At 33.6% G+C, this 25,207-nt stretch overlaps 3 protein-coding genes and 1 pseudogene across 3 annotated transcripts; 2 read left to right on the top strand and 2 right to left on the bottom strand.

Moving 5' to 3' along the window:
• Positions 1 to 3,798: 3,798 nt before the first annotated feature.
• Positions 3,799 to 5,393, bottom strand: LOC106397407 (NADH dehydrogenase [ubiquinone] 1 alpha subcomplex subunit 2). The gene is made up of 3 exons (XM_013837990.2): positions 5,193 to 5,393; positions 4,965 to 5,071; positions 3,799 to 4,070 (listed from the first exon to the last, which is right to left on the bottom strand). The coding sequence occupies exons 1-3, from the start codon at positions 5,276 to 5,278 to the stop codon at positions 3,967 to 3,969; spliced, it is 297 nt and encodes a 98-aa protein (XP_013693444.2). The 5' UTR covers positions 5,279 to 5,393; the 3' UTR covers positions 3,799 to 3,966.
• Positions 5,394 to 6,226: 833 nt separating this feature from the next.
• Positions 6,227 to 8,230, top strand: LOC125580598 (annotated as a pseudogene).
• A 187-nt stretch (positions 8,231 to 8,417) lies between these two features.
• On the bottom strand, positions 8,418 to 16,448 carry LOC106397799 (protein ACCELERATED CELL DEATH 6). The gene is made up of 3 exons (XM_048745311.1): positions 15,468 to 16,448; positions 14,849 to 15,387; positions 8,418 to 9,343 (listed from the first exon to the last, which is right to left on the bottom strand). The coding sequence occupies exons 1-3, from the start codon at positions 16,150 to 16,152 to the stop codon at positions 8,729 to 8,731; spliced, it is 1,839 nt and encodes a 612-aa protein (XP_048601268.1). The 5' UTR covers positions 16,153 to 16,448; the 3' UTR covers positions 8,418 to 8,728.
• Positions 16,449 to 24,311: 7,863 nt separating this feature from the next.
• Positions 24,312 to 25,207, top strand: LOC106402027. Its single transcript, XM_013842659.3, has 2 exons — positions 24,312 to 24,579; positions 24,738 to 25,207. Exons 1-2 carry the CDS (start codon positions 24,430 to 24,432, stop codon positions 25,110 to 25,112), a joined length of 525 nt encoding a protein of 174 aa, XP_013698113.2. The 5' UTR covers positions 24,312 to 24,429; the 3' UTR covers positions 25,113 to 25,207.

The following is a 25,207-nucleotide window of genomic DNA, read 5'->3' as shown; positions in this document are numbered from 1 at the left end:
CACCCCCTAGGGTGAACCTATAGGTTCACCATCCAATTATAAGCTCAACAGAGGAATAGGGTTACGACGGCGTTAACAACGTTTTCCTTTTTTTGTTTTTTTTTTTAGCGTTAAAAACTAATTAATTTTTCCATTTTTTTTCTCAAAAACTGATTATGACATGGCAAATTATAATTGGATGGTGAACCTATAGGTTCACCCTAGGGGGTGAACCCAAGAAAAACTCGGGTTTATATATGGAGTTTTTCTTGGGTTCACCCCCTAGGGTGAACCTATAGGTTCACCATCCAATTATAATTTGCCATGTCATAATCAGTTTTTGAGAAAAAAAAAATGGAAAAATTAATTAGTTTTTAACGCTAAAAAAAAAACAAAAAAAGGAAAACGTTGTTAACGCCGTCGTAACCCTATTCCTCTGTTGAGCTTATAATTGGATGGTGAACCTATAGGTTCACCCTAGGGGGTGAACCCAAGAAAAACTCTATAAACCCCGTGTGAATTTGCAAAGAGAAAAAGAGAGACTTCAATTTCGTAGATGGTTTGCTTTATTTAAATTTTGTCTACACTTGTAACTAGAGTTATATTTTTTTTTTTAATAATAAAATATATTAAAATCAACCCCTAAAAATGGGGCATATCGGAGAATGTTACAGACGCCGGAATCGTGAATAAACCGTAGGCAAGGTTACATACTTAGCTACTAAAAATCATCACAACAAAACAAACAGCAGGAGGAGACATAGGCAAGGGAAAGAAGGCAAAGGAAGATGCTTCCTCCTCCGTGTGAACACCGGTGACTCTCTATCCAGTTTCCAAGATTTTCATGGCAGGGTGTCCAAGCCGCACACAATCCGACTCTATAAACCCTAACGCCACCGATTGTTGTAGATTCGCCGCCGTGTAAGTTCGAGTAACTAGAGTTATTGAACCTTGTAATACATGTGTTGCTTCCGACGTTTGACTTGTAAGTTACCGCACCTAAAGTTATAGCCAGACATCATTCATGTACAGCTCCTTGTGAGTCGATGTATCTATTTTGAAATCTTTTTTCTTGTTTTTAATAAGAGTAGTCATATGCGGTTGCTACAATATTGGTATGGTACAACACGTGGTTTTCAGATCCGTAAGGAACTATGCGAGGACACATCTCCCGCATAATCATTGTATAAGTAGACTTCAAAGTCTACCAAGAGCAAAAGAAACTAACAAACCTTACGCACATGGTACTTCAGAGTTCAGAATGGGACATATCAAAGCATATCTCCTGAGAACAAGGTATTTAAGACACCTTTAGGTCTACTAAGCCATACGCGTGAACCTCAGTGTCATGTAATAGGAAACTAGCAACGTTACAAAATTACAATTAGTACTCACATGAAAAGTCGTGGCACAATATCTTCGGATACCCCGTATCTGAATCCGGTATAGATAGTTCCATTAGAAACCATCTTAAACACCCGTTAATTAAAAGATATGCCAAAAGTTTAGTTTTTTCATCCATATGATTTCCCTTTTTCTCTAGTATATTGAAGTATTTTAAATGTGTAGAAAATATACAGATTCCTCGAAAGAGAGATAAATCGAAGAGTGTAAAAAAATGGGAGCCTAATGAATAGCAATAGAGAATTGCAGCAGGCATGAACATATACGATATCTACTTATGAACCAAATATTGCTTCGAAGCCGCCACGAGAGAAAAGTCAGTTTGAGAGATCCACAATTTAGCAAAATCAAAAAAGAAAGAGACAAACGAGAGATAATATGAGGACAAAACATATGATATAATTGAGGGCGCATAGTAGAAGTAGATGGGGTTTACTTTGTTTTGTCTCTATTTTATTAGGACCGATGAGAAGGAAAGGTGGCTAAGAAGATATGAAATCGTTGCGAGTCTATAAGTGGAGGAATCTTTAAATATCTCCTTTGCTATGCTCTTTTTATGTAATTTCAAAGCCGTAAGTGCTTTCCACATGCAATTAAACTGATCCTAAATTCCAAAAGACATACCATACTAATAACTTACGTTACCATAATACATACGTCGTACTATCCAACAAAACTGAAAACGATGTTTACCATCAAGTCACAGAATATTACTATTCCGATTGGTGATCAAGAATATGATTCATGATACTTTAGATGGATTTGACTAATGTATTTGATAAAAATGAAAAAAGAGAAATCATATTCTAAAACTGTAAGTATAAGATTTTAAGTAAAAAGAATAAGATGGTAGAGCTTACGTTCCAACTTCTACAAGTAGACGACATACTATGTATAGTTGGTCAGCTGATTTTCAATCTAATTTATATATATATTTTTGGCGTATTTTCTTTTCCTCATAACTTTCTTGTGTGTTTTACTGATAACCTTTTAGAGAACAAAAATCTTGCCGTCACGGCCAAAAAATTATCAGTCGTTATACATCTTGGTTACAGTTCGAAGATTATACGTAATTAACCTAATATGTATATGTGATCTACGTACAAATCCTTTAATTTAAAATCTTATAATATAGAAATGTGAACATTAATCCCTAACTTCACACGTAGCTAAACCTTCCATTAGATCAGCAAATTAACTTTCTCCACATGTGCGGTTGAATATTTGTTTGAAACGCTTCTGTTGTTATCTACTACGTACGCGTATGTTATCTTATTTCAACAAGACTTATAGCTAGGCATGAAGGTTGATTGATATTCTATACGTAGACAATGACATTTAGAATTAGCCGTTTTTCGTGGACTCTGGAAAATCAATCTGCATAGGAATTTCTCAGTTCTTTTTTTTTTTTTTTTTTTAATTTTAGTTTTTGAGAAAAAATAAAAGTTAAAATGCTTCTATTATAAATTTAGAATAGCTAAAGAGTTATTAGGAAATTAAATAAAAAACTGTTTGAGAAACATCTAAGTTATTGTCAATTTAAAGAGTTCCCACATAACTTAAATTAATTGTTCTATATAATTTTCTTTTTTTGTAACATCTAAAATATTAATTATAACTATATTATCATTAACATATATGGTCTCAATTTGTTGCAGATTTTATATATTATATTGGTTGAAAACAAGAAAATACTTCATTTTAGAAAGGAAAAAACTCAATTTAAAATAATGAAAAGGGGTTGTTGACAAAAAAAAAATATGAAAAAGGGGTTGGCGTGGTAAATGCAAAGTGAATTTTGATATTATATTGTCAATAACGACATTGGTCCCCCTCTCCTCTTTCAAACATTAGTTAGTGCCTTTAGCTTCTAGAACCTTTTAACATAAGTTTTTAAGTATTTAATCTATACCAATAACTTTTATAACATACGATGTATCTGTATTAGACCTGGTTTGGTTGGTAAGTTACATCTACGACGGCTTATAGCTAAACATGGTCAAAGATCACCACTGATCTCACGTTTAACAATCCGGTAATTAGGAGGAATTAGTTTATCTACATTGTTTTCTATAGTACTGCTTAATCTTCTTTACCGTATCAACTCCTGCGTTAACAAGATTGAATCTTGTCAACAAGTAATGGTACGCTTCTTCAGCTCCCTTCCTTTTAGGAGATTCGACAAGTTGCTATGGTCGCAGCTTACGCAAATTTACAATTTCATGTGATCCAAGCAAACTAACGATTTTGGGCTACAAACGTTAATTGTAGTATATGTTAGATTATTGAATTTGCAAATTCATAGCTAGAATTGACAAATCATGATTCGGAAACGCACTTCACACTACCCATAATTGCTTTAAATGGCCTACAATATGTTTATTTCCTCTTTTTTTCTTCATGACTTCAATCATATCATATGGAATGGTTTGATGTATACCAAGTTCAAGGATTACATCATTAAAAAAAACAACTCAAAACGAAAGTAATCGATAGTAGATTGACAGGAAAAATGTCAAATGAGCGTTTCCGGTTAAAGCTTTATTCGGGATCATCTGGAAAAAAAACAAATAACAAATAACCTTAGGCTTTTGTTGCTCCTCCGGCTTTGACAAGGTCTTCAAGAGACTTGAGAATCTGTGACTCGCTCATCCCATCCAAGTTTACACACCTCTCCACTCCCATATCTGCAACAATTGTATGTGTGCACAAAATTAGCGGACACACACACTAACATAATAATAGTACTAGTTGCCAAGGTCGATTACAAGAACATAAATTTTAAACAAGTATATTAGCCAAAAGAAAGCATCATGTTTCCTCCTTCAGCTAAACCCTAATACTAATAACCATGAGGAGCTGAGTCTTAAAGCATAGGCTTCTGCTCTCAAAATCTAAACATGTCACCTGCATGGCGAGACAGATCTCTATAAAGCTTTTAGTAGAGATGGCCTGAAAGCTTTTAGCTGCTCAAGGCACTGATATGTGAATTTACCGTAAAGTTAAAAAAAAAAAGAGCAACAGCAGTATGCATTATCATAAACTATAAATTCTAACATTCACATGAAACACACAACAAGGAACTACTAAAAAAAAAGAAGTCACATTCTTTAACTATCACTCAGCAGAAATCATGTCAAGTTAATTCATGGTTACAAACATTACATTTTAACCCAAATCCTGGGCAAAGCCGAAATGAAACATTAGTCTTAGGCCCTCAAATTTGTTAGAGAAAAAAAGTTTTAGTCGAAATCTTTAATAAATCGCCTATGGCCTCCCAAATCTCAGAACCGGTGCTGCCAAGGCCCTAGAGGTAAACTAAGCACTAGCCAATATGCATATAACATTCTCATCGTCACTAGCATGAGCACATTCATACCAAATCTTTAAAGAACATACAGCTCACTATCACCAACAACCAAGAAGCACACTGATCCTCTCTACTCTATTTACATTGAACATTTTCAAGCCAAACGTTCTCTACTGTAGCAGCAGAATAACGACAAACGCTTTGAATCTTGGTGCCAATGTGTATATTCAAACTCTAATCAAGAGATGAGAGAGAGATCTCAGCCAATTACCATATCGTGCCCACAACTGAGGCTGGATCCCACTGCATTCGCGGATCAGGAAGGGGAACTTAGGGTTTAGAGTCTTCAAATCTCTGTAATTCATCTCCACGAACGTCCTGAATCGAAACAGCTCAATGTCACACACAAATCGAAACCCTAACGGAGATTGAACCGCCGATCTTAACAGAGTTTGATTCGATCGGAGACCATAACGAAAGGGAAGGGTGGAGAAGAAACCTGGCGGAAGCGCTAGCAGGGGAGGATTGACAGAGAAGGATCCTGAGCTCTTTGAGAGACTTCGATATGTTTCCTCTCCACGCCATTGCTCTTCTCTTTCTTCCTCCTCCTACAGTCAAAGACGAGACGGGACGACCTCTGATGGTTCAGGTGAAAATGGAGTTATTGAATTTATTGGGCTTTGGCCCATTAGATTACAACGCAGGCCTTTGTTTATATTTGTTTATCAAAATTAATAATGATAATAATATCTAATATAATATTTTATTAATTTTAGAGATAGATATATATATATATATATTTATGATAAATAATTTATATATATATACTATTATTATTATCTCGATAACAAATATTTATACTCTCTGGTCTTTTTACTGTTGCACATGATCTTTATCTATATATAGGTAATTACAGTCAATTAAATTAGGAAAACTACCTTCTATTTATTTTTAAATAAAATTAGATATAAGTTGACTGATCAAAAATAAAATATTGATTATGGTAAACTAACACTAATTTTTTTAAGAAATTTATCTACTGAAATTCATACACACATATTTAACAAAAATGATATCTGAGTTTGTAAATGTTCTAATAGGAGTTGACAAAAAATAATTATGGAAAATTTCAATAAATTTCAGAACTATAAAATTTCTATAAAAAAAAGGGCAAATCTCCAAAATAGCACCTTTCTAAGTTTATATCACAAAAATAGTACTCAAAAACTAAAATGACCAAAATAGCATTTTATCTTTTGAAAAATTTAAATTTTTTTATTTTTCAAAATTTGAAATCTTATCCTCAAACCTCACTTCTCAACTCTAAACCCTAAAACCTAAACTCTAAACCCTAAACCCTAAATTCTAAACCCTAAACCCCATCCCTTGAATGCTATTTATGTGACTTTTGACCTTGAGTGCTAGTTTAGGAACAAAAACTTGATTTAGTGCTATTTTGGTCTTTTTCTCTAAAAAAAAAAGTGAATTGATTTATGGTAAATTAACATTTTATATAAATCTTGTTAGATCTTTGCTTATTAATAAAAATGAAATTACGATAAATGTGGTATAGTTATTTTTTCTTTATTTATTTATTTATTATTTTAATATATCAAATATTTATATTCTTTCCCTGTATTGACAGAAAATAATCACTATATATATATATATATATATTACCTAGCTTCTGTTACTGTGGTTCTGTGAAGTAAAGGCCCAATTCCTGGCCCACACAAGTCCAGCAACGTTTGAAGACCTGCAACAAAATACAAAAGGAATAATCACATTCAACAAGAGATAAAGCGTTGAATACAATCAGGAATAGGAAATCTAATGACGGTGGCTGGAGTTATAAATAGAGAGGTAGACAAGGCTTTAAGGATCATCCGAAAACACAGACAATAACGAGCAAGAGAGAAAGATCAAGAGCAATATTAAACAGGCTTCGTTTACTTATTAAACTTGTGATCTCTAATAGTTGTTATTGTGCGACTCTTTTGCATTCTTGAATAAAGATACGTGTCTCACAATGGGAGACAATCAACAATACGACAAGAGCATTGAGATTTGGAAGATGAAGAAGCTGATCAAGTCACTTGAAGCTCCTAAGGGGAACGGAACTAGCATGATGTGATCACATCTCTCGTGCCACCAAGTTGTTGTGCGATGAGTACGGAACCGCGTCAAACATCAAGAGCAGAGTCAACCGCCTGTCTGTCTTGGGAGCCATCACTTCTGCACAGCAGAGGCTGAAGCGTTACAACAGGGTCCCTCCCAATGGTCTCGTCCTCTACACTGGCACCATTGTCAACGAAGAAGGCAAGGAGAAGAAGGTTACTATTGACTTTGAGCCTTTCAGGCCCATCAACAACACTCTCTACCTCTGTGACAACAAGTTCCACACCGAGGCTAACGAGTACAGGCGTTTCGGCTGTGCGTTGGAGTTTGTAACCAACAAGTCGCAGGAAGGGGATAAGTTTTGCAAAGGGTTTGGAGGAGTTGGAGGGATACTTCGTTACCAGCTTGATGTTGCTGACTTTGATGAAGAAGAGGATTTGGATGTTAGTGATGGTGATGATGAGTCTGAGTAGCAATCTGATAGGTTCCAGTTCGTAGGAGCTATGAGGAGGATAGAAGCTTGGGGGAGAAGAAACATATGAGTCGGGGATGGTCAAGGTGGATAGCAAAGACTCTGAGTGGGATAGAGTCTTTGCTCAAGACTTCTTCACGTCATATAAATAACTCGGCTGCTTCGTTCTAGTTTCTTATGCTAAATATTGTAGAGAGTGTAGACGCCATGAGTCTCCTTTCATCACGATCGTGATTGAATCCTCAGACACGGATCGCCATGAGATCATGATCTGAGATTCACTTTAACAGCTTTTCGTTTATCCTTTTCATCTTGTAAACGTTGCTTTGGGTTCCAATGAGATCGAGAGTTTCTTTACGTATTCGAGATTGATTGTGTTGATACGAGTTACGAACTTATCAAATTGGTGCGTTCGTGAGCTAGATCGGATCAAACGCCATGAGTTTTGTGGAGATTTTTATTTTCGAAGGTTTTGCTTTATGTCAATGGATTGACTGACTGGTTGGAGAAAAAGTTTGAGCAGATTAAGATTTCGAACTTGAGGAAGCTGGATCTGGCGAAAACCTTGATTGACAGAGAAGCGAAAACATATGTTAACCAATCGAGGTTACGTTATCGGAGCTGGGACTCATTGAAGGCGGCTTTGCTGTTCAGGTTTGGTGATGAAGATGATCCGGAGAGGCTCATGTTGCGAGAGAGGAGTCGTCGCTTCATTGATCGATGTTGCCAGAACAAAGCACATGGAGAAGCTGCAAAGCTCCAGAGCACAGAAGCGATTGGGTCGAGTTGATTGTTACTATTCAAAAATATTTATACTTACTGAAAATTTTATCGAATAAACTATATCATCCAAACCGATTAGGATTTTAAACAAATATTATTATTAGTTGTAAAGTATAATTGGTTATTTTCTTTATTTTTATCTGATTAATATGTGAATATTATTTTTGCGCATTGGCTTTAATATACATTTGAATAATTTTATATACTTTACAAATTTACCATGAATTTATTATTATTTTATATCAAATAGTCTTATATTATATCATATAGTCTTATTTTATATCAAATAATCTTATTTTATTTAATACTATATTTAAAAAAGAAGATATATTGTGTACTAACATTTTCGAATAAAGTGTATGAAAATGTCAAACATATTACTATATTAAGTTAATTATTACGAAAATATATCACAATTTAGTTTACAATATAAAAATAACATTTAACACAAAGCCCAAACGAATAAATGAAACGCAGCGGATCGAATAAAAGAGATACGTGTCGGCTTCTCAAGACTCGAATTAGTGACGTGTCCACCTACGTGGACAGCCTAGGAGGGAAGCAAACCCAACTTTATATATAAAGATAACCATGAAAGTTAAGTTTTATTTGGAGGTCAGAGTTACTAACAAGAAACCTGAAAGTTGCTTAGCCAGGATTCTCTAGTCATTATTGTTGATGTTGTCACCAGCAGCCAAAAGCCTAAGGAAATAGGGGTAGTATAAAAGGTGTCCGAGAATGGATTGGATATTACCAATTGGAGCCACGTAAGGAACAAGGAACAGCAACAAGACCAGCAGGAAGATGACACCGATACCCAAAACGAAGCAACCAAGCAAAGGGACGTGGCTTACCGCTGCATATGTGCCAGCCATAAACGCTATCGACATTGACGTAAGCGCAAGTCCGAGAAATGGAAGTGCCATGTAGAACGCTTTGAGTATGATAGAAATATCACCGAGCTGTGCCCAAAGGAGGGCAACTATAATAATGATGGAAGAGTACATTGCCAATGTATCGCATACAAGAAAGACTTGGAAAGCTGTTTTCTTGGTCAAAACGGCCATTCCCAAGTTGGGAGCAGAACCGTTGTAACCACCTGGTAACGTGAGTCCTGCAGTAAAAGTCATGGTGGCTACAAGAGTTGCAACCAGCAGAAGAGTATTGACTTGATCTTTGTACCTCCCACCATCTGCTAACTTCATGATTATTCTACGATCATTTGTAGTTGGACTCCTTGGTGTACCACCACTCCGCAAAGCCAACCAAGTCAATCTCTGTACATACAAATACACACATTAGTATGGAAAATTTACACATGGCAACTCGGGTTAAGCTAGTTTATAAGGGATTTGGTTTACTTGACTTGTTGGATCAAATACAACGAAAAAAATTAATACCTACAGTTATTTGACTTGAATCGTTACTTGTCAAAAAATCAAATGCTAATCTACAAAATACTTGATTACCTATCTAAACTATTAAAACTGAAGTACATTTAGTACTTAATCCTGAATTTTCCTAAATAATTACCACTAAATGCCATTGACATTTGCTCTACAGCTATTATTTAGGAACAATATTTGTACCCTGTTAATTAGCCTTACAGCTTTCATTTGGTTATTAAAGGCAACGTTGATTGAAATCATATATTTTCATTTATAGTATTTATTTTAGAAAGTGAATCTTTGTTTATCACCTAACAATAGCTATCTCAGTACCTGTATATACCAAACCAAACCGGTTAAAATTTATTTGACACAAAAAGCTTTATTTTTTTTACAAAAAAAATCAGTATTCTCACTATTTCACATTTGGACAATGAAACCATCTATATCACTTACGTAGACCTGTTTATAGCTAAAATGGTTTAATCCGGTTTAATTTAAAACTTATCAATGTTGTTCTAATCTTAAACCAATTTGATATATGCAAAACGTATATCATACAAAGTATACATTATAACTTTGTAAGACTTTTTGTATTCGGTCTACATTCTACAACAAAGTTTCATTTTTGTGAGTCTTATTTGCGGAAATAAGTTATTATATGTTATGAAATTAGGTAAACAAATATCAAGAACTGATTTGATACCGGATTGCAAAAATACACACACAGTTTATAGACATTTGTGTGGTTATACAGATAATAATAATATATCAAGAATTTAGTATATGTTATTTAATTAGTTTGAGTCTTACATTTTGGCTAGATTCTACTGTTGGTTTTCTATAAAATATAAATATATACGGTTTTGGTAACAATGATTTGGATAGTATATGTTATTCTTTCTCATCAAAAGTTTTGGTATTAATTACATTCCATATTTAAGTACGTGCTACTAAAAATTAGAATATTTATAGGATATCCGGAATACATTCCCTTCAATACAATAAAAATAAAATATTATTTATAAAATTAGTTACCATCCATATAGGAAAAAATCTTAACAGTTGAGTATACTATTTGAATAAAATATGTACATCATTTTCTTAAATACCTAAACCTCATCTAAAAAAATGAATAACTATTTTATATCTTTTATTTATCTTAAAAAAATAAGTAAATTTTATTTGACATAAAATATTTTATTTTGAAAAAATAGATTCATTAATATGCATAAATATAATAATTGGTGTTTTAGTTTATAAAATAAATACATCAAAAAATGGTTATTGTAACTAAACATTAATAAATACATCATTTTATCGATTTTATATCCAATTGCAATATGAGAAACTAAAAAAATATTATTGACAACTAAAAACCGTCGATCTATCATAAATATTATATATTACAAGTCAAATAACATTCATACAGAGACATGTTTGTGCAACCATTACATATTTATGTTGTAAAAAATTTATATATTTATTATATTAAATCAAACACCCGTGCGGATGCACGGGTCAAAATCTAGTCTAATATATTAAAACAGAAGTCATGACTTCTTTTCATGTGTGATTTTTTTAGTTTGGACCATTCCTAAAAAAATTATATTTTACATAAGTTCATTATTATATCTTTTAATATCTTTATTTTTTTTATTTGAAATACAAATGAATATATTTAAAATATTGTAACAAAATCTTTTTAAAATCTTCTTAGAATCTTTTTAAATTTACTTTCAAAAATTAGTTAGTTTAATTTAAATTATCATAAAATATAAATAGAAATTAAAATTGAATATAGTTTTGGTTTATAAACGAAAATTTAAATAAAATGAAATTAATTAATTTCAAAAATAATTTTACTAATATTTTTTAAAGATTTTCTTAGAAATAAATATTTATTTCTATTTTAATTTTTTCAGATTTTTTTTTTAATAAAATAAAAATCATGATTTTTTTATGAGTGATATTTTTATTTGGACAATCATTTAAATTTTCTATTAAATGTATATCACTAATGCTAATATATATAATATTTTTAATTACTTTAATCATAATATCTTTTATATTTTTTAATTTTTTTTTAAAAAAATTTAAAATTCTAACAAATCTCTTGAAAAAGATTATAATAAGATCTTAATTGTCATAAATTGAATATAAATATTTTCAACTAATTTTGTAATTAGCAATGAAATGTTACTAAAAGAATAAAATTATATCCTATTTTATCAATTTTATAATAATATCTATCATTTTAAAATAAAAACGTTGTATTGAACAAAATATGATAAAATTATTTTAAATTGATAAGTTAACATATTTTATTTTCATAAATATAAAATATTTATGCTAAAAATATAATATGTTGGTAGAATGAGTTACGATTAGTAAACTATATAATACATGTATAAAACTTTAACTTATCTTAAACTTTTTTAATATACAATAATTTATTATATAAAATTAATAAATATTAAAAAATTACTAAAAAAATCTAGCGATTTGAATTACGGATCATGATTATAATAAATTAAATACAAAATTGTTTTCATATATGTTGTTTCATGCATTAAAAAATTTAGTTTAGTAATCAAACGCAAGTTCAATAGGACAAATATATAATAAGCAACATATATATGTGATGATTTTAATTTACAGCATAAAAACTATAAAATTATTATATTAGGCATAATTATACAAACATTAAATATGTGAGTAACATTAAAATATTTATAATAATTATATAAAACAAATATCTATATATATAAATGTGAAAATATATACCCGCACGGTTGTGCGGGTGGAAATCTAGTATCAATACTATTAAAAAGGAAGGAGTCCTAAAAATCTACTTAAAACAAGTCATAATTGGACGATTTCATTTAACTAGAATTCCTATTATTTCTCATACTACTAACTTCATTATTCTTCACTAAAGACAAATTAGTCATAAAAAATGATAGTAACATAATTCTCTACATATACATTTACTATATACACATTATTTCATCATAATTATTTTGCGTTATTATTAAATAATGTCCACCCTATATTTGTAATGATTACTTGTGATTTATTTAATAGTAAATATCTTTGGAGACTATAAACATAATACAATATCCATTGTAAAAAAAATTGCATCTTTTACAGAGATCAACCATTATTTTATACCAACATTATTAACTAAACTGATCTCATTAACCATGTTATATATATGGACACTTCAGCATTATCATTCACACAAACTAAAGGATGTTTGTCACAACTTAATATTTCAAATTGGTTGTATTATTTAATACCAAACCAGTTCTTATACGAATCCATATATATGATTATGGTCTACATAAAACCGGTTCAATCTTTCCATCTGCTATATTTTCAGAAAATTGCTATTTATCTTTGGTTCTGTTAAATATTTAGTCTAACTAATTATAAATCGGTTAGTGATAACTTCTAAAAACTTTGAAAACACATAGTTATGTATTAACACTATATCGATACTTTAAAATAGGTTAGCAGTAGAATTGTGTTTTAGAACAAAATTTACTTATTTTAAAACATAATATTATTTTGAAAATAGTTTTGATACTATGTGTTATATTAAACATAGTTATATATATATTTTAAATAAATAATTATATACATAATTTATACTTTTGGTTAACTAATTTATTTATCAACCAAATAAAAATATTCAGGTAATTCAAGTTTTCGGGTTATCCGGTTTATAAATAGAATTTTTATGATATTTGGTTATTTAAAATTGAATGTAATTAATATTTTTAAATATATAATTTTTATTTGAAAATTCAGGTACTCATTTGGTTCTCGGTTTGGTTTTAATTTTTCAGTCATAGATATATGGTTTGCTCTATTATTTATGCAATTCAGTTCAATTTTAGTTTTTCAGTTTAGTACGGATTGGTCTGTGTTTTTGGATAAATGTGCTCAAACTTATACATTATCTTATATAGAAATTTGTTTAAAATATATTTAATTACAAAAACAAACCCGCACTTTTCAAGCGCGGGTCAAAATCTAGTTATACTATTATTTGAAAAGTGAAATTATTTACTTGTCATCTTCTCCACGATTTTAGTAAAATTGATTATTTGCATATTCTCCATTATTTTAGGATAAGTTATCAGTTTAATTAATAATATTATTTAAATTTTTATTTTAATATATAAATTTATCTTAATCTATTAAAGATAATTAATATACATTAACTTATTCTACGTATATATATACTATTATTTTTTTTACATAATATATAATTATCATGATATTTAGACATTTAATTAAATATATGTTAACAATTGATGTTAACAATATCTACGGATAATATCATAATTATCTTTATTTTATATTTAGTTTATGGTTTTAATGACTAATATTATTGCCAGTTTCTCTGATTTTATTGGAAATAGTAATCCAAATACAGATTATTATAAATATATATATAAGTATACTAATATATTTTAATTATTTAGTTTCTTCGGTTTATTCGGTTGGATCGGTTAATATACTGAACCATATCCATATACTAAGGTTTTCAAAATAACATCAGTTCGGTTTATTTGATACTACTAAATCCAAACTATCTACTCTATTTCGGTTTGGTTTTAAATGGTTCGGTTTTACCGAATTGAACATCCCTAGGTTATTGTTATTTTGTTAACGTTTTATGGGATGTAATTAATTGTAATCCATTCAGTCCAAATACAATAGGTGTTTAATTTCAAATCCAAGTTTTCTAATTTGATTATTACTATAGATTTTTTTTTTAATCCAAAATCCATATCCCATAAATAAAAATATGAAACAAAGGAAGGTAATTTAACACATTGATTACCAATATGAATATTGAAGTTTTATAATTATAATGAACATAAATTAGTATCTAATTAATTATTTTTTATTAAAAATAAACATTAGAATTAAGAATTACTCCGCACAAGGTGCGAGACATCAACTAGTTTGAAAGTATTTGAAAACAAAATATATGTAACAAATACTATTACCTTTTAACGAGTAAAAAAGTGAGTAACAAATACATTTTAGCGGATAACACGTAATTACTGAGTAACAAATATTTTCTTGAACAACTAACAAGGAACACATAACGAGACAAACAACAAACAAGTATCAAAATAACGATATTTGATACTTTCCACGAATTTAAAAATAAGAATTTTTTTTTGATTTGTTATTTCACTTGACAATGCTAAATATTTGATTTAAAAAAAAAATCATGTCCAGCCCAGTAACTGGGTTCTTTTTAGTTGAATAAAAGGGAAAATAAAAGAAAAAAACTGGTGTTTAATTAAAAAAAGCTTCACATAACCTTGAAATAGTTTGAAACTACCTTGAATGGAAGAAACATATTACCTGATGGAATACATAGTTTGAAACAATGTTATCCTCGGCGACATCCAAAGCTGTGAAACCCTTGTTGTTTGTTTTCGTAAGGTCAACTCTATTGTCCCAAGTAAGCATACTCACAACTTTAGGGTGCCAATTTTTGGTGGCTAGATGCAACGGTGTATTTCCATCCACATCTTGTTCATTAACCAACTTTTTCTTGTTCTTATCCTTATAAATTCTTAGGATAAACTTGATGGGTTCAAGTTTTCCATTCCTTGCTGCAACGTGAAGAACATTTTGACCGTCTTTGTCAAGCAGCTCAAGTGCCTCTGGACAACGTTTAAGTATTTCCTCAAGAATTTTGACATGGCCATATTTGGCCGCCATATGAATGGGAAACAAGCCATCATCATCGCTGAGATAAACCATGTCTAGATATTTGTCCAAGAGATAGCAGATCCCTTCATAATATCCTATGGACGCTCCAAAAGAAAGACAAGTCCGTCCTTCATCTCTCAAGTCAATAAGACTTGCATCTTTGCTGAGTAAAGCAGTAAGGATATCTGTTCGAGAAATAATATGAGTAGCATGAACAAGAAACTTAAAGTTCTATATATATGTTTAGTGGCTATTAACAACAAACCTTTCCTCTTAGCTTTCAGTGCCGCATGTACGATGGATCTTCCTTCAACCTTTGAACGTAAATCAGATGATTGGTGACACATAGCTGCTACAAGATCTGCCTGTCCAGCTTCTATAGCAAGGTACAAGGGAGAAAACCCATCGCTGTTGGCAACGAAAGACAAATCTTTCTCTGTAGAGACCAAATAGGAAGCGACCAACATGTGTTTCTCTTTTAAGGCAACATGCAAAGCAGTGTCTTGGTTTTTGTTCTTAGCAAAATATATCCTTTTTGCAACACCGACAGCATTACGAGATATCTCTTTTATGAAATCAACTAGATTCAACATAACATCAAGATGGCCTGTTCTTGCTGCAACATGGAGAACAACTTCATCCATCAGGTTTGACTTCATCAGCAAACTTGGGCATTCGTTGATCAGATAACGGACTAGACTGGCATGACCCGATGATGCAGCAAGATGAAGCATTGTATTTCCATGATTGGTCACTAAGCGTGGAGCAAGTCTAACGTAGCTGTAGTTATCTCTCAGGTAATTTACATTACCCGCTCTTACGGCAGACATCGTCTTTGGATCCATCGATATAGTTTCACCATTGAGAGATGGTGTGGATATAACATTGTTTATTGGTGGTATTGAAGGTTGTGCTACTCGTCCATCAAAGTCCACATCAGGCCTTCCCATTGATAATATCGAATCTGAAAATATTTCTAGCTATTATATCAGTGAATGAAATGATCATTTATGTTAAAATGGGAATAATTGATATAATGTAGTGAAAATAATACCAGCTATTTTCTGTTACCACTGAATTTGCTACAGCACACTAAGGGTTTGATAGAATGCAAATTTATCACCCGAAAATAGCATATTCTTTAATTTATGAGCAGGTCAGGAATATTTAGACGTGCTCAGATCAGTAAAATAATCTCCCAGCGATTTTAGTTTCAATGCAACTTTTGATATACGAAAGGATACATGGAAGTGACTTGATCTTTAATTATTCCAACTAGATAAAAAAAAAACAATTTACCATACAACTTGTATTTTTTTTTTTGGCAAATCTCACAAATAGCACTTTTTAGTTTTATCACTATAATAGTATTTAGAAAATAATTCATCCAATTTATTAATATTACTAGCCAACTAACTAACATCCAGTTTTAATCACGAAAATAGCATTTAAACTTATTAGCCATGTGTGATATTTTATGGTTTGGACTACTTAACATTAATTCATCCAGTAATTATATTTATATATGTAGTTTTATATAATACATGTTTAACCAATTCTATCCATATTTACATATACCAATTTGGCTTAAATTCGGCTTTGTTGTCATTTATCTCTCTTTTTGCACTGACATTATCATTGATATGCTGAGATCATATTTTATCCTTTCTTTAATATTAGTGATCTTGAAAAAAAAACGCAGAGCATGGCCAATAACAAATATGAAGTGAAGCATGACGAATACAAATATAAAAGGTCTAATGAACATATTTTATGAGTTTATAAAATAAAATTACAGTTATGAAGTGAATATTAAAGGAAGTAATAAACTTTTTTGAAAATAAGGAGAAAGAAACTAAAAATTGGAAAGTGAGTTAGTGTAATTTTGTAATCATTTTGCGATAACACCTTACCTGTAACAATTATGTTATGTTCTAAGCAAAGAATATTCTTTTTTACAGACCATGTGATGCATGTGGGAGCTCTTACAATTGTAAATTTATCTTTGATAATTCTTTGTTTCTCTGTCAGCTAAAGTCTTCCCATCCAGTCCGATTTGATCACCAAACCTTCCCAATATTAGAAAATAGAAATTGCAAACAGGACATCAAATTTAGATTGTAATAAGGCCTTACTGATTACTTAGCAATCCAACTAACACTAAATGAAAAGATATATAAAAGTTCAATGAGTTAAAAAAATTATGTGTAGGCCACGTCTGACACATGATTGTATCTTATATAATAAGATAGTTACTTGCAAACTTCCTCAGCCGCTAGTTAGCACGTGAAAACATACCTGGTATATCATCCTTCTTAGCGTCTCATCTTCATCCAAAGAATTATAGATCGTTAGAGAAATAATTAGACAGCTTGAGACAAACACTTGTATAATTGTATATAGCACAATCAGAGTTGGGAACAACCTGTGACAAACACATTAATCAGACCTGCATGATAAATCAAAACCTGATTTTGAAAAACTGGACCTTCTATTCTCTGTTGACACAATGAGTTTTGAATGAGGTTTCTCTTATGATTTACCTTAATTTACTGGAAGCTTGTTCATATTTTCGCAGCTCCATTGTGGTGGAGAAGTAAAACCATCATTAGAAGTCTTCCATCCCTCTCATTCAGTGGAGCATCGATCTTGGAACGAATAAAAAGAATTGAGATTAGAATTCACAGCAACCACAAATATTAAAAGCATGAAAGATTGTTTTTGTTTCCTTACTTGTACAATACGCGTTTGAGTGACCGCAAAAGCTTTTCTATGCCGTCCGTGTATAGATCATCCACTAGATCATCCAATAGATGCTGCTAGCTAAATCCTTTCCGATTGAGTGTCTTGAGAGCTGAACCCTTGCTTCCACAATTCAATTTAACTGTAGCATCCATAGAACATACAATATTCAACGGGAGGAAAAGAAAACATGGATATTGAACGGTTTTAGTCCAGCTAAAGAAGCCATGTGAATAGAGAAGGTAAGAGACTGAGTTACCAACCAAACTTATCAAAATCCTTGTGTTTCCCTTTACAATCCATCAGATTTGACCTGCATCAAAGTTCTTATAAATCAATGTTGTATTGTTGTTGTTTGATTTCTCACACTGCACGGCTTTCTTGGATTTTTTATGTATATGTGCAAGTGTGAAAATTAGTTTGTGGTCACTGTAGGATGCTATAAAAACCCAGAAACTCTTGCAACCCTTGTCGTATGCAGTCTCCATGTTGGCTAATCATCTTCACGTTAGAGGTAACACAGTTTGAATTTAAGTACAATATGCAAAGTAGAAAGAAATTCTTACTGAATTCATGACATCATGTGCATACAGACTCCAATAAAAATTTACTCCGGTGGGCGCTTTGTTTGTCCTAGAAGCATGATGCTGGTACGCGGTCGGGGCTTACCACCTGTGGAAAGGAAATTGAAAATATTACATCAACCTGCTAGGACATTATATATGTAGGTCCAATCGCAAACCTGAGTTCCTTTGTAGGCAGCACAAAAGCACATAACGCACGATCCTCTTATGACTCCTTTAAGCCATTAGCTATATAAAATCATTTTGTCACACAAAGGGAAAAAAAGCTAGCATATATACCTTTTTCTACTCGAAGACAGTTCACAATTAGTCTCGAATCCAGAAGTTCTTTCACTTAGTGAGAAACTCCTCGTCGACCACGGCAGAGATATTAAAGAGTATGTTAGACACAAGGATTTGATGATTGTTTCAATGTAACGTGGAGAGACCAAACATGTGTTGAAGTGAACTTGAAGTAGCTTGAGGAACAAGCTATCTCTTTCCTAATGAGCTGAAGAATAGGAAAGATAAATATGATTGAGAGTTATCTATTAGAGAGTTATCCTAATGAGTTTAGGAACTTAGTTTATATATAAAAGGATATGCAAGAGTGTTGCATAACTTGTGAGTTGAGAGAGCTTTAGTTTTTGAGTTATTTTTCTAAGGCATTGAGAGAGCTATAATAAAGAGTTTGAGTTTGATAAGTTCTTGAGTTCTTAATCGTTGAGTTACGATTACGGTTTGAGTCAATACGTGGTATCAGAGCCACCATTGATTCAAACAAATTAACAACATGAGTGACATTGTTGTGGCGTCATCGAGCATTACAAAGAATGGAGGATCATCATCTATAAAGTGTCCTATGCTTAGCGACACTAATTATACTGTGTGGGTAATGCGCATGAAAGCAGCATTAAATGTTCATAAGGTTTGGGAGGCCGTTGATCCAGGAGAGAAAGATGGAGATAAGAATGATATGGCAAGAGCTCTACTTTTCCAATCCATACCGGAGTCCTTGATACTGCAAGTCGGTAATCTTGAAAGCGCAAAGGAAGTTTGGGAAGCAATAAAAATGAGACATATGGGAGCTGATCGTGTAAAAGAAGCTCGCCTACAAACCCTAACAGCAGACTTTGACCGGCTAAAGATGAAGGAGACTGATACAATTGACAAATTTGTTGAGAAACTCTCGGAATTGGCAAGTAAATCAGCATCTCTAGGAGAAGTCATCAAAGAACCGAAGCTTGTCAAGAAGTTTCTCAACAGTCTACCTCGAAAGAAGTATATTCACATAATAGCTGCACTGGAGCAAGTCCTTGATCTCAAGACAACTGGCTTCGAAGATATCGTAGGAAGGTTGAAAGCCTACGAAGAAAGAATCTGTGATGATGAAGAAGAAAAGGTTGAGGATCAAAGTCAAAACAAACTTATGTATACTAACACAGAGTCGCAGCAAAACCAAGAAAGATATGATTCAGGGAGAGGTAGAGGTAGAGGAGGAGGAGGACGGTATGGAGGAAGAGGAAGAGGACGAGGGCGGAATAATTATCAGAACGGAGGATACTATCAGCAAAACGGGGGTCAAAACGGAGGATACTATCAGCAAAACGGGGGCTATTACAGACAGGAGAGAGATACTTCTAAGGTTGTGTGTTTCAGATGCGACAAGTTAGGACACTTTGCGATGAATTGTCCTGACAGGTTGCTTAAATTGCAAGAAACTCATGAGAATGAGGAAGAGACTACTCAGGAGGCGGATGAGTTAATGATGCACGAGGTCGTGTATCTCAACGAACGAAATATCATGCCAAACAAGCTATTAGATGAATCAGACAGAGACAACTTATGGTATCTAGACAATGGGGCTAGCAACCATATGACAGGAAATCTTAGCTTCTTTACAAAGCTTGATGAGAGAATAACAGGAAAGGTCAAGTTTGGCGATGATTCTCGTATAGACATTAAAGGAAAAGGATCGATACTTTTCATAACAAGAACAGGAGAACGGAAGATGCTATCAGACGTCTATTTTATTCCTGAACTCCGAAGTAATATAATAAGTCTAGGGCAGGCTACTGAGTCTGGATGTGAGATTAGGATGAAGAAAAATTATTTATACATATATGATAGAGATAATCAGTTGTTGATAAAAGCAGAGAGGGCACGGAACAGATTATACAAGGTTGTTATGGAGGTCGAGAGCGCAAGGTGCCTACAACTGATACATCACAAAGATTCATCGAAATGGCACGCACGACTAGGACATGTAGGAATGGATAACCTAAAGTTGATGATCAAGAAGAGTCTGGTCGTTGGCATGCCAAGATTTGAAGTAGAGAAGGAGACATGCGCCTCTTGCTTGCGCAGCAAGCAGGTCAGGAAATCATTCCCACAAGCGAGCTCGTTCCGTGCTTCAGCCATACTGGAACTAATACACGGTGATCTATGTGGGCCTATTACACCACCTACTGCTGGAAACAATAGGTATGTGTTTGTTCTAATCGATGACTGCTCTAGATACATGTGGACTATACTTATGAAGGAGAAGAGTGAAGCTTTCACAAAATTTAAACGGTTCAAGACGATGGTTGAAAAGGAAACGGGTACTAAAATCAAGACGTTCCGAACAGACAGAGGTGGAGAATTTAATTCTCAAGAGTTTCAAGAGTTCTGTGATGACTCAGGAATCAAAAGACATCTTACAGCACCATATACACCTCAGCAGAACGGAGTGGTGGAGAGAAGGAACAGAACACTTCTTGAGATGACTCGGAGTATCTTAAAACATATGGAGGTTCCAAACTGGCTTTGGGGGGAAGCAGTAAGGCATGCAACGTATCTGATCAATCGCATAGCCACAAGGACTCTAGTGTTAGAGACTCCTTACGAGAGCTTCAAGAAGAAGAGACCCAACATCGAACACTTGAGAGTATTTGGGTGTGTCGGGTACGCAAAAATCACAAAACCACACTTGAGGAAATTAGATGACAGATCACGAGCACTTGTTCATCTAGGAACAGAGCCGGGGTCGAAAGCCTACAGGCTCCTTGATCCTCCAACCCGACAAATAGTAGTAAGCCGAGATGTAGTGTTCGATGAAAATCAGAGTTGGAAGTGGACAGAAACAGAAGCTAAGGAAGTGAATACAGAGTCCTATGTAGTAGATTTTGGTCTCAGAGATGTCGAGAGTCCAAACATTCAGCCAGAAGAAGATACTCAAGTGAGAGAAGCAGTTGACACCGAGATTAAAACAGAAGAGAATAGTGAAGAAGAATCACCTGTAGCTTTGCGAAGGTCTTCCCGTGTTTCAAGGATGCCAAGCTATCTAGAAGACTATGAGCTGATATGTGAAGATGACGATGAGTACGAGCTGCTGTGTGAGATCGAAGTTGAACACCTCCTGTTGCTTGCTAACGAAGAACCATGGAACTATGAAGAAGCAAAGGAATTGAAAGAATGGAGAGACGCCTGCGAGGATGAAATAAAGTCTATTGTGAAAAATAAGACCTGGTCTTTAGTTGATCTTCCTCCAAAGTGCAAAGCGATTGGTTTGAAGTGGATCTTCAAGGTAAAAAGAAATTCTGATGGTTCGATACATAAATATAAAGCAAGACTTGTGGCTAAAGGTTATATACAGAAGCATGGCGTGGACTTTGATGAAGTATTCGCCCCTGTTGCCCGTATTGAGACAGTGAGATTAATCATAGGTATTGCCGCGTCCCGGGGATGGGAACTGCATCACCTTGATGTCAAGACGGCATTCTTGCACGGAGAACTAAAAGAAGAGGTTTATGTCTCTCAGCCTGAAGGCTACGTGATCAGAGGAAATGAGGCAAAAGTTTATAAACTAAAGAAAGCACTCTATGGATTGAGACAAGCACCAAGAGCTTGGAATGAGAAGCTTAATACAGTCCTGCGTGATTTGAAATTTGAAAGATGTCTAAAGGAACCTTCTCTCTACCGAAAAGAGAAACATGGACATCTATTAATCGTGGCAGTCTATGTTGACGATTTGCTAGTAACAGGATCAAGCTTAGAGATGATAAACGAGTTTAAAAAGGGAATGGCAACACGATTTGAGATGAGTGATCTTGGCAAGTTAAGCTATTACCTAGGGATTGAAGTGATTCAAAGAGAAGGGTATATAATGCTAAGCCAAGAAAGATATGCGACTAAGATTCTTGAAGAAGCAGGAATGAAGGGGTGTAACGCAGTCCATATTCCAATGGATGCAGGACTGAAGCTTTGTCGTGCAAGTGATGAGAGAGGCGTTGATGAGAAAGACTATCGACGTAATATCGGTTGTCTGAGATATTTAATACATACAAGACCTGATCTAGCCTATAGTGTTGGAGTATTGAGTCGATATATGCATGATCCGAAAGAGTCACACAAGGCTGCACTTAAACAAGTTCTCAGGTACCTACAAGGAAGTTTAGCATGTGGTCTCGTTTATGAAGCAAAGTCGCAAGAAGGTCTGCTTGGGTACAGCGATAGTAGTTACAACATTGATCCTGATGATGGCAAGAGTACAACGGGACATATCTTCTATTTTGGTGGTAACCCTATTACTTGGTGTTCTCAGAAGCAAGAGATCGTAGCTTTATCATCATGTGAAGCCGAGTTCATGGCTGCAACAGAGACGGCAAAACAAGCAATATGGCTGCAAGAATTGCTTGGAGAGATCTTCAAGCGTGAGTGTGACAAAGTAACAATACGGATTGACAACAAATCCGCCATAGCCTTGACCAAGAATCCTGTGTTTCACGGACGTAGTAAACACATTCATGCGAGGTTTCATTTCATTAGGGAATGTGTTGAGAAGAACATGGTGAGCGTGGAGCACATAGCAGGTGTGTTGCAAAAGGCTGATATTCTCACTAAGGCGCTTGGGAGATTGAAGTTTAAAGAGATGAGAGATCTCATAGGAGTTCAAGATGTTTCAAATGGAGACTTCAAGATCAAGGGGGTGAATGTTGAAGTGAACTTGAAGTAGCTTGAGGAACAAGCTATCTCTTTCCTAATGAGCTGAAGAATAGGAAAGATAAATATGATTGAGAGTTATCTATTAGAGAGTTATCCTAATGAGTTTAGGAACTTAGTTTATATATAAAAGGATATGCAAGAGTGTTGCATAACTTGTGAGTTGAGAGAGCTTTAGTTTTTGAGTTATTTTTCTAAGGCATTGAGAGAGCTATAATAAAGAGTTTGAGTTCGATAAGTTCTTGAGTTCGATAAGTTCTTGAGTTCTTAATCGTTGAGTTACGATTACGGTTTGAGTCAATAACATGGAGAGAAACAGATAGCAACGGGACATCATGTTTATTCAATTAGGTAGCCCAAGTTCACAATGTGTAATAATAATAAGCTTAGCCATCCACTCACTACAAATTTTAACTGCACATCTTTGATTTGCTGTTAATTCTTTTTTTTTCCTTCTTTTGGCTTGAAAAGAAAATAAATGTTACCGAATTAAAAGGAAGGGGAGGCGGTAAATTAATGAGAAATTTTCTAGAATATATCTTTTTAGTTTATTTTAAAAAAAAACAGTTTTTAATAAAGAAAATGACGAAAATAAGTTTTCTTAAATAATAAAAATATATTTTATTGAAATATTAAATAATCTAAATTTAAGATTTAGAATTGAGAGTGTAGTTTTAGGGATACAGTTTCAAATTTAAAAAATTAAAAGTTAAAAATTTCAAAAAAAAAAAACTTCTTGAATCATTATTTTTTGAGTTATTTTATGACAAAATTTATGCCCTTGGTTAATTAATCAAATTTGTACGAGGAGAGGAAATAGTAAAATCCGACAAGAAGTTTCGCAACTCCTAGAATCTTCTGGTCTCTCTCTCGCTCTCTTTTTGTCTCTTTGGATTCTATCCCCTCCCCTGTGTTCTTTGCAGATGCATATTATACGCAATGAAGGGTGATTTCAAAGACGAGACGATGGAGATAGACTCCGGTGGTGAGACTTTCGCTCTTGACAACAAACCATCCAGCGCCAGGGATTTGCTCTCCGCCGCTCGGAGGCTCGTCGATCAAGGCCAGCCTTCACAAGCTCTCCATGCCGTACACCTTCTTCTTCCTCTACCCTTCCTCCCTTTTTTGTCATTCGTTGATTTGTTACTCTTTTGATCTCCTCAAGACTTACTCTTTCGATAAGTGTATAGATTATTCACTTCATGTGTATGCTCAGCATTGACCCTTGATGATCTTGTTCTGAACAGGTGGTGATGGCAATGAGGACCCAAGGAGGAGATGAGGCGGTACTCCAGATACTGAACCGTACCCGTGAACTCTACAAGCGTAGAATCCAAGAAACAGCCAGTGTAGATCAGCTGGCTTCTTTATTTGCGGAGTGTGCCATTAGAGAAGCAGAGCCTCTTGGGCACCAGCCAACATCAGCAGACTTGTTTTGTAGTACCAAAGAAAGAGTCACAGCGGATGCTCATGGCGTATCTATTCTGGAGAAAAGCGGGAGGTCACAGATCATGCTTGATGCCTTTGCTGACGGTAGCAGCTTTATCTGTCTGAAATGCGGTGGTCTGGTGAGCGTCCATAGGAGAGATGAACACTATGCGTACTGGTGCAGTAGTATGTGATACAAGAATGATGCTATTTCATAACTCATCATCTTATAGACTTGTAATGTTTCTTATGCATATCAATAAAAGCTTGAAGGAAAGACACTGAATCA

Source organism: Brassica napus, chromosome A2 (assembly GCF_020379485.1).
Source record: "Brassica napus cultivar Da-Ae chromosome A2, Da-Ae, whole genome shotgun sequence".
NCBI classification, from domain to species: domain Eukaryota; kingdom Viridiplantae; phylum Streptophyta; class Magnoliopsida; order Brassicales; family Brassicaceae; genus Brassica; species Brassica napus.
The sequence above is the reverse complement of the archived record's forward strand: the minus strand, read 5'-3'. Positions and strand labels throughout refer to the sequence as shown.

Coding starts and splice junctions, on each gene's coding strand:
- LOC106397407 (XM_013837990.2), bottom strand. CDS start 5,278: ATGGCGTGGAGAGGAAACATATCGAAGTCTCTCAAAGAGCTCAGGATC. Junction 5,072..5,192: donor CCTGCTAGCGCTTCCGCCAG/GTTTCTTCTCCA, acceptor GTTTCGATTCAG/GACGTTCGTGGAGATGAATT. Junction 4,071..4,964: donor TCAGTTGTGGGCACGATATG/GTAATTGGCTGA, acceptor CAATTGTTGCAG/ATATGGGAGTGGAGAGGTGT.
- LOC106397799 (XM_048745311.1), bottom strand. CDS start 16,152: ATGGGAAGGCCTGATGTGGACTTTGATGGACGAGTAGCACAACCTTCA. Junction 15,388..15,467: donor ACTGAAAGCTAAGAGGAAAG/GTTTGTTGTTAA, acceptor TTTCTCGAACAG/ATATCCTTACTGCTTTACTC. Junction 9,344..14,848: donor CAAACTATGTATTCCATCAG/GTAATATGTTTC, acceptor TTGTATGTACAG/AGATTGACTTGGTTGGCTTT.
- LOC106402027 (XM_013842659.3), top strand. CDS start 24,430: ATGAAGGGTGATTTCAAAGACGAGACGATGGAGATAGACTCCGGTGGT. Junction 24,580..24,737: donor CTTCACAAGCTCTCCATGCC/GTACACCTTCTT, acceptor TGTTCTGAACAG/GTGGTGATGGCAATGAGGAC.